Here is a 10,000-nt window from a genome sequence, read left to right on the forward strand (position 1 = left end):
ATGGGTGTTGTTCGCAAATTACGTTCGTGTCCCGTGTCTCCGAAAGCGATCCATATTGTCTCTCACTCCCTTGGCAGTATTGGCAAATTGTCATTTCACGTTTACGTGTGCTTAGTTTTTTATCTCTCTCTCTCTCTCTCTCTCTCTCTCCATTTAATTTTTAAGGCGTCTATCTCAAGCAGTGCATTTCTCTTCGGTGTATGAGTCTTTCCGATGAAGACAGGCAAGTCATCTCTCTCTCTCTCTCTCTCTCTCTCTCTCTCTCTCTCTCTCTCTCTCTCCTTCCTCCATTTAGGTTCTTTGAGTCTTATAGCAAAAGGTAAATTTGGTCTTTATATGAAATTGATTAGTTTTGCCTTTTAAAGTTTTTGGATGGTGCAGATTGCGTATACATTATATATATATATATAGTAATATATATATATATCTATATATAGATATATATATATATATATATATATATATATTGTGTGTGTATGTATGTGTGTATGTAATTTTTCTGCAATTAATTTACTGGTTGATGGTTTTATAAATGTTCAATTACTCTTGCCTCCGTGATATATAGATAATTTTTATTTTTAAGATACTCGGTCCTTTTCCCTTTACTTTATGTAAAATTCTTTTATAGATAAGATAACATTTGAAAAATAAATTGCTATAATTTCGAATGTCGGTCTTAAGTTAGGAACATATGCGGGTTTTGCATACGATTACTATGTCTCTACTTTTTAAGGTCATTGGAGGGTTCTACACTTATACAGCATATACTTGGATAGAGATTGAAGAGCTACATTTACAAATTGCTCACGGTATTGAAGTCAAAGTACTTCAGTAATAATAATAATGATAATAATAATAATAATAATAATAATAATAATATCGTTGAATAGTATTCGCAGTAAAACAGGCAGTGAAGTAGCTTTATCACTGCTAATAATAATGATAATGATAATTATTCAGGAGACTACTAACATTACGAGAAAGTTAAAAATATATATAAAAGCAGGAAAAATTATGATAACGCATAGCCCCCCCCCCCACCCCCCCCCCCCCAAAAAAAAAAAAAAAAAAAAAAAAAAAAAAAAAAAAAAAAAAAAAAAAAAAGAAAGTCGTATTCGTCATTCGTTCTCTAAAAAGCCGTGTTTAGTACTATAGCAGATTCACATCAGCGGTGCATGTGATGTCTAGGCCAGTTTTTAACGACGTTCCTGATTGTCTGTTGATAAGCCAATCACAGGACTGGAAACTCTGTCTCTCGAGAGAGTTCACATGGGAAGGATCTATGTTTCATCTCTCCTGAGGTGCAGGTCTTTCAAAATTATCCCTAAGGAGAGGTGGAACATAGATCCTACCCATGTGAACACTCTCTCGAGAGACTGAGAGTTTCCAGCCCTGTGATTGCTTATCAACAGCCAATCAGGAGCGTCGTAAGGGACTGGCCTTGACATCAATGCACGGTTGATGTGAATCTCCTTTAGTACTAAACGTGGGGAAAAATTCCTTGGGGCGCCCTGTTTAGTACTAGCCCCTGAGAGGGGGATCAGAGTGTTATATACTCTCATTTCTACAGGTGGTTCGATAGATTGTATTAATGAACGATATATTTGATACCGGAGGGGCCAGTGCTAAACATGGCGTCCCATTGTGCTTCCGCCGTATTCAGTACTAGCACGTTTAGTACTATCAGCTAGGCGTAGGTGATGCGTAGTAACTAGCCAGAGTAACATAGTACATTTACCGTGTGACTATCCAAAGTATAATCAGCAGCGATTATCAAGTTTTGGAAATAAATCCATCAGTGAAATTACTTATATATATATATGTAAAAACAAATCCTTCGTGCCAGCCATGTGAGACCTGATAGTCAGCTGAGTGGTCTGGTAAAACTTTCTAAGGTAACCAAAATTCATTACATTACATATATTTGAATATATATTAATCTAGATGGTTATCCATTAGGCGTGGTAGTGATATGTTGACAAGGCTCCACGTAATATTAACTGTAAACAACAGAAATACCTCAAGTAGTCTCTTGAGTCTAGTTATTCAACACAATTCAACTGTAACATCAAATTAACCTGCCATGGCAGCTCGTCTATAGAAACTATAGTTCACGAAGTCTAGTCTCTCTCTCTCTCTCTCTCTCTCTCTCTCTCTCTCTCTCTCTCTCTCTCTCTCTCCTTACCCGCGAAATAGCCAACCACTCCTTCCGGAAAGAAAAGAGCAAGGGCGGGGCCCTTTGGTTAGGCCCCGCCGAAGAGCCATTGAGGTCTTTTCTGAGTACACGGGGGTGTTGCCTAGTCGTCATTGGCAAGGTGATTGTTCATTGTGGCTAAACGCTTTCCACTTTGCGAAGTGTGACGTCTGGTGTTGTGTGTGGTTGTGTGTGTATGCGTCTATGTGATTTATGGAACGCTTACGGAGCTCTCTCTCTCTCTCTCTCTCTCTCTCTCTCTCTCTCTCTCTCTCTCAACACAAATATATATGTATACACGGGTCTGTGGGTGCATCTGTAAGCCGTTTCTCACACACGTAAACAGCAGATGCATTCCAAAACGCGTGTTTTTATTGGATGTAGTTGCAGAGCAGAGCAGAGCAGAGCAAGAGCAGTGTGCTTCGCACTATAGCCGCGAGAGAGACCGTGACAGAAACCTTTACCTGCCAGTTTCTATGACCGACGCCAGTAGTACTTTTAGACTAGCAAGGGAAACCTTTCCTGAGATTAGACCGAACTCCTCTTGATAGCTCTGCTGGTTAACCGCACCGCAGCTAATAATAGATGATGGCGGAGAACGAATAGGAAAGTTAAATGGGGTAGGAGGCTACAATAGGTGCGCCTTCGTCCCTCCAGTGGCCGTGTCGTGTCCTACGGTGGAGGGACACCGCCAGCCCGTCGACTTCACTCGAAGGAAGGGAGGGAGGGAGGAGGGTGCCTGTGCATTTCCATTGCCAAAGTACTTACAAGGGAAATTGTGCAGCGTATTAGTCTAAATTTTCATTCATTGGTGGGGGCCACCTGCGATGCGTCCATTGTTCGCGTGAAGGAGGGCTCTTTTTTTTTTTTTTTTTTTTTTTTTTTTCAGCTTAGTATATATTTTTAAATTTTTACTTGGCATTTGTTTTTTATGTCATGCACATACTAATATATATATATATATATATATATATATGTATGATACACACATTATATATATATATATATATATATATCTATATATATATATATATATATATATATATATGTAGTGTAGAGATGAGAGAGAGAGAGAGAGAGAGAGAGAGAGAGAGAGAGAGAGAGAGAGAAACTGCATGACACTGCGCCGTGTCAAGGAAAATGGGCCATGGGCGTGTTCTAAATTCGGCTTTCCATTGAATGTAAATGTAGGAAATCTAAAACGGATTATTTTCTTTATTTCTTTATTATTATTTATTTATGTGTATTGTCGTGAAATTCGTTCTCGAATTGCGAATCTGATTTGACTTTATGAATCCATAGGATACTAATAATTCAAGCTGTAGGTTTTTTTTTTTTTTTTTTTTTTTTTTTTTTTTAGGGGGGTTTTTTTTTTTTGGCCATTTCCTACCTCTCTCTTTCTCGTCAGTAAGTGAAATATTGCACTTCAAAAAACAAAGGAGCTTAAGCTGTAGATAGTTCGATTATGATCATTTTTATTTTTAAAAAATATATTTATTAATATATCTTAAAAAGTTTCATTTTACCTGTTTTTGTAGCATTTTTTTTTTTTTGTGACATTCCTGTAGTTATTAGAGGCAGCAGCGTCGCAAATGTGTATTTTTTTCTTTTGGCCATTTCCTACAATTTTCACACCGTGCCTCTCTCTCTCTCTCTCTCTCTCTCTCTCTCTCTCTCTCTCTCTCCTCTCTCTCCTCTCTCTCTCTCTCGCACGACAAAAAAGGAGCTTAAACTGTAGTTTGGTATCTTGCAATAGTTTTAACCAAGGAATATATTCTTTAATGTTAAAAATAAGATGATTTGACCGGTTCGCATGCTTTTTTTTTGGCGGTTAGTTATTAGTGGCAGCAGTGTCCCAAATGCGCTACGTTTGCTTCCATTTTTTTGTATAGAGCTTTGTTTGTGCCACCAGACTTACTGCACTCTAGTGTTTTGATTGTTTTTCGTTCTTTGTGTGGGTTGTATTTAATGATTTGTTTGTCTTTAGAGATAGAATCAACGCGAATTGTGTGACTTGTTGTGCTTTATGTCTTTTTTATGAGCTTTGTTTTATTATTATTATTATTATTGTTGTTGTTCTTGTTGTTGTTTTGTTGTTGTTGTTGTTGTTATTATTATTCAGAAGATGAAGAACCTTGTTCTAATGGAACAAGCCCACCTCAGGTGCCAATGACTTGAAATTCCAGCTTCCAAAGAATATTTTTGTGTTCATTAGGAAGAAGTAAGCATGGTTTTCTTGTAGAAAGTATCAAGATGGCGTCTGCTTGGTATGCATAATCATTAGCATTTGGATTCTTGCTTTGGCTGAATAGCTTGTTAGGATATTTAAGAGATAGATTATGCATTGAATTTTTATGTTCATGTCGCTTCAAAAGCTGCGCATTGTGTAGAATTTAATGTAGTTGTGATGTCAGAATAGGAATAATGAAAAATGTCACTTAGATTTTGCCGGGCAGAGAGAGTGAAATGATGGTTTTTCTTCTCCCTCTTCTTCAGGTTCGCGTAATGACCCCGGGACTCAAAAGAGAACAAAACCAAAGCCTCGAAATTTCGAATCCTCCCGCTAGTCAGCCGACCTCCCTCTAGACAACTTCTCCTGAAGAACCTGTGAACCTGTACCTCACGACACACTGAAAAAAACAAACAAACAATAATTCCTTCCTATCTTCCGCTGTAGTACCTCAAGTTAGAGAGAGAGAAGGAAACCGGAATCGCTAGTTAATAATAATCATAATAATAATAATAAAGATCAAACCGAAAGTGCCCTGAAAGCTCAAGATTCAAAGCATATAAATGCAGCCTGTCTGACCGTCGCTAAGGAGGAGGTAGAGGAAGAAGAAGAAGCAATGCCCCGTTCAAGCCGAGTATAAATGAGATATGAAGAGGTGATTGATTGCGCCCCTGGCATCGCCCCAGCACAAAACCCGACGGGAAAGAGGAAGAAGAAGAGGAGGGGGAGGAGGAGAAGAAGAAGATCCGGCTCATCGATGAGGAAGGAGGACTGTCGCTCCTGAAGAAGTCGAAGAAGAAGGCTGTCGGCCACGGCGACTGAGAGAGATCGTCCAGAAGGAGGTGACGGTGGTGGTGGAGGAGGAAATCGACTGAGGAAAGTGGGAGGAGGAGGAGGAACCACCTTTTTCCTAGGGACTCGTCGTGGGTTTCGACCCACCGCCAAAGACTTCGACAAATGACGATGGAAAGTCCCCAACACATCAAGGAGAGCCCGCCGCCATCCCCAGGGGACGATAGCAAAGGAAGTGAGTATTGTGACAGACACGTCGTGAGGTGATGATGATGAGAAGAGTAGGTCATGTCATTTTCAAAGAGGATGAGGTCATGTCAGAGGATCATTTCAAAAAGAAGCCTCTCCTCCCCTCATCATCATCATCATCATCATCATCATCATACCTACGCCACCTAACACCCCTCCCGTCCCCTCCTCCATCTCATCCACCCCCCTCCCCCCCCCCCCGCCCTCCCCCCCCTCCCCCCTACACACACACCTCATCACTCTCGCCCATTCTCTCCCGCTCGTGTGTTGTTCTTGTTGGCCCTGTCATTACTCATCAATGATTCTGATGACATTGTCGTTGAATGTTAATTGCAGTTGCTCCATCGTAGTTGCCGCGTTCGGTTATTTCATATTCATCCGTTCCTCTCTCTCTCTCTCTCTCTCTCTCTCTCTCTCTCTCTCTCTCCAAAATGGTCATCCTTAGAACGATGTTCTTTCCTGCTGAAGCTCCCCCCCCCCCCCCCATCTCTCTCTCTCTCTCTCTCTACAATCTCTCTCTCTCTCTCTCTCTCTCTCTCTCTCTCTGAAATGGGCATCCGTAGAAGTTGTCTTTCTGCTCTACTTGAAGTTTTCTCTCTCTCTCTCTCTCTCTCCGCTCTCTCTCTCGCTCTCTCTCTCTCTTTGACCAAGGGTTCTTTTCATGTATGCTCCGAATGCTTCTCCGGAACTTTTTTGTTTTTGTTTACCAAGTTTGGTAGGGTCATAATACCTGTCATAGAAGAAGAAGAAGAAGAAGGTCCTGATTTCTTGGTTCCGTGGTTCGCGCCCATGAGCCGACGAATTTCTTACCAACTAAAAAAAAATTCCCTTCGATTAACATCATGAAAAATATGTTAATTCCGAGGTAGAGCGAATTAGATATTAAAGGATATTTGTAACTTATCACGGTGGTGTGATAAGACTTGTGTATATTTGTTGTGTGTGTATGCTATATATATATATATATATATATATATATATATATATATATATATATATATATATATAATGTGTGTGTGTGTGTGTGTGTGTGTTGGTTGAACTGCAATTGAAGGGCGTATTAATATACTGCTCAGAGGGGATTAGCAAATGGCACGAACACGAATAAATTGTATCATCGACAATTTGCCATCAATTAGCCATGACTTTATTCTAAAACTCAAATGCAGTCAATTATTTATGTAGTAAAGTGCAGGACAAAATTGCCTGTGAGGCGTTTCCAGGAAAGGATAAAAGCTGTTTGATGAATCGTGATTTTTAGGAATTTTCGAAAAATTCAAGATGTACAGATTGGAACTGTAAGATTTGGGAACGTGATTCATAATTTCTTTATTTTTACGTAGAGGTTCCAAACCTCTTAGCAATGATCGATTTTGCTTGATGACCGTCATATTTAGTCTAACTTCTAGCAAAGGTATCTACAAAACCTCTACCGCACAGGCCCCCTAAGAGGTTAGTGCCGTCAGTGCACCTCATGCTGTGCACTGTGGGCACTACTCAAGATTCTGTGCAGCGTCCCTTCGACCCCTAGCTACGACACCTTTCGTTCCTTTTACTGTACCTCCTTTCATACTCTCTTTCTTCCACCTTACTTTCCATATCCTCTCCAAAAAATGGATTCATGGTGCCAGCTGCTTTGAGGTTTTCCTCCTTGTTACACCTTTCAGACCTCATGACCTCGTAGGTCCAAGCGCTTGGCCTTTCGCCTAAACTGAATAGTGTACTATTCTGTTCCATTCTACCGCGCAGCCAAGCTAGAATCACTCTGCGCTTCGTCGTTGGCAATGAATCACCCGAATGGGTATGGAGGGGTATAGAGAGAGAGAGAGAGAGAGGAAAAGGCGATAAATTAATAAATACCTGTGAGGAAACTGAAAATAAAACCGATCCACCTGAAATTTAGGAGACGTCAGCAGAGAGAGAGAGAGAGAGAGAGAGAGAGAGAGAGAGAGAGGCACACCGGGATGGTTATGCGGCAGGAATGGGGGTTGTGAACTGACACTCCTCTCTTTCATTGACCCGCAGGTGTTGCTGTTCCTTGGAGGGTAATTTGGTGATGGGTAGGTATGAGGCACTCCCTGGCTCTCTCTCTCTCTCTCTCTCTCTCTCTCTCTCTCTCTCTCTCTCTCCCTTCACTGACCTCTCCCAGGTGGGCAGAAGGCACTCCTTGTGGCATCTCCGCTGCCCTTTCCTTATCATTTGCAAATAGCCGTTGATGGGATCCTGCATAAATGTTATAACGATCCTGAAAGAATCCTGACTATGGCGATTCCTTCATTCACTTCGTTCTGGCATTCTTATTTCATTAAGTTCCTGACAATTCGGTCAATAATGAATCTATCAAATCTTCCTCTCAGCTTAATGCGTAGTCGGGGTCGCTGTATTTAATGAGCTTCGTCCAGCTGTTTCTCACGTTTTGAAAGCCCCAATTCGTGATTGTTTGGCAGATATCCGGCTTGGGACTGGGAGTGATTTAGCCCCCCCCCCCCCGCATCTCTCTCTCTCTCGTCACTCTCTCTCTCTCTCGTCTCTCTCTCTCTCTCAAAATCATTATGACGCTGTAAATAAACGTAAAACCTGCTCCTAGAGATAAGTGAGCACACGATGCCTTCTCGGATGAACTAACAAGTCTTTAAGACATCCTGAACCTTGTAACTACTCTCTCTCTCTCTCTCTCTCTCTCTCTCTCTCCACCGTGAGAACATATTCAAAAATATGAAAAGCGGAAATGAACAGATGTGGTTTTATTTAGACTTTGCAAAAGCTTTTGAACAAGTAGACCATAATAATATTAGCAAAGAAAATTAGAAAACACAATATCGTAGATAAAGTAGGAAGATGGTTAAAAGAATTTTTACACAACAGAAAACAGATAGTTATTGCAAACGATGAGAAATCGGATGAAACCAAGGTAATATCCGGTGTGCCACAAGGTACGGTGCTAGCTGCAATATTGTTTGTTATTATGATTGAAGACATAGACAGTAATGTTAAGGATTCGGTAGTGAGTAGTTTCGCTGATGACACAAGAATAAGTAGAGAAATTACTTGTGATGAAGATAGGAACGCTCTACAAAGAGACCTTAACAAAGTATATGATTGGGCAGAGGTAAATAGGATGGTATTTAACTCTGATAATTTGAATCAATAAATTATGGAGACAGAGAAGGAAAGCTATATGCATATAGGGGACCTATATGAGACAATCACAAATAAGGAAGCAGTTAAAGACCTTGGTGTGATGATGAATAGGAACATGTTATGCAATGATCAAATAGCAATTCTGTTGGCAAAATGTAAAGCAAAAATGGGAATGTTGTTACGGCACTTCAAAACAAGAAAAGCTGAACACATGATTATGCTTTATAAAACATATGTTCGTAGTCCACTTGAATATTGCAATATGATAGGTACCCACACTATCAAAAGGATATTGCACAAATATAGAGTGTACAAAGGTCCTTTACAGCTAGAATAGAAGAAGTTAAGGACCTAGACTACTGGGAAAGACTACAATCCTTAAAATTATATAGTCTAGAAAGGAGAAGAGAACGCTACATGATAATTCAGGCATGGAAACAGATAGAAGGAATAACAGAAAATATCATGGAACTAAAAATATCAGAAAGAGCAAGCAGAGGTAGATTAATAGTGCACCCAAACTATACCAGGAAAAATAAGGAAAGCACACAGGACATTAATCCACTACGCACCAGCATCGATAATGCAGCGTCTATTCAATGCGTTGCCAGCTCATCTGAGGAATATATCAGGAGTGAGCGTAGATGTGTTTAAGAATAAGCTCGACAAATATCTAAACTGCATCCCAGACCATCCAAGATTGGAAGATGCAAAATATACCGGAAGATGTACTAGCAACTCTCTGGTAGACATTAGAGGCGCCTCACACTGAGGGACCTGGGGCAACCCGAACGAACTGTAAGGTCTGTAAGGTCTGTAAGGTAAGGTCTCTCTCTCTCTCTCTCTCTCATGTTGAAGATAATATATGCATCTACACGCCTTGGTCGAACATCCAAACACTTTCTCTCTCTCTCTCTCTCTCTCTCTCTCTCTCTCTCTCTCTCTCTCTCTCTCTCTCTCTGAAGCCTAATTGGAGACCAGGATATTTGGCAGTCACGTCCCCTGGCGACCTTGCTGCATCGCCCAGTGCTTGGGTAAATGACAACACAGAAAGATTGCTATGATAGTAATACACTTGGCAGCTTGTAGATAAAAAAACAAAAACAGTTTGCAAATGACGCCTCCGAGGAAGTTTTTTTTTTTTTTTTTGTTTTTTTTTTTTTTTTTTTTCAGTAAAGATTTGGGTGGTTATTTGAATTAAGTTCGTAGACACCTTTTATGTATAAGAATAACGAACACGGGGGTTAGTATCCAAAAGATAAGGTATATATGAATATTATATATATAATATATGTGTATTTATTTATGTATTTATTCATTTATTTTCTGGCTTTCAATTGAAAGGCAAGGCCGCTGCCAACTGGACCACACAGGTCATGACTTGTCTGGCGCAA

At 40.2% G+C, this 10,000-nt stretch overlaps 1 protein-coding gene across 8 annotated transcripts in view; it reads left to right on the plus strand.

Moving 5' to 3' along the window:
* LOC135196137 (orphan steroid hormone receptor 2-like) overlaps positions 1–10,000 on the plus strand; it is a 337,215-nt gene that overhangs the window by 272,426 nt on the left and 54,789 nt on the right. For 6 of the 8 annotated variants that reach the window (XM_064222671.1, XM_064222673.1, XM_064222675.1 and 3 more), the window contains one exon: positions 4,691–5,451. The exons of the other annotated variants lie outside the window; for them this stretch is intronic. In XM_064222671.1, coding sequence (XP_064078741.1) covers positions 5,382–5,451 — 70 coding nt within the window. In that variant the 5' untranslated portion in view covers positions 4,691–5,381. The remainder of the gene's footprint in view (positions 1–4,690; positions 5,452–10,000) is intronic. 8 annotated transcript variants of the gene reach the window in all.

The sequence above is a fragment of the Macrobrachium nipponense genome, chromosome 17, assembly GCF_015104395.2.
Source record: "Macrobrachium nipponense isolate FS-2020 chromosome 17, ASM1510439v2, whole genome shotgun sequence".
NCBI lineage: Eukaryota > Metazoa > Arthropoda > Malacostraca > Decapoda > Palaemonidae > Macrobrachium > Macrobrachium nipponense.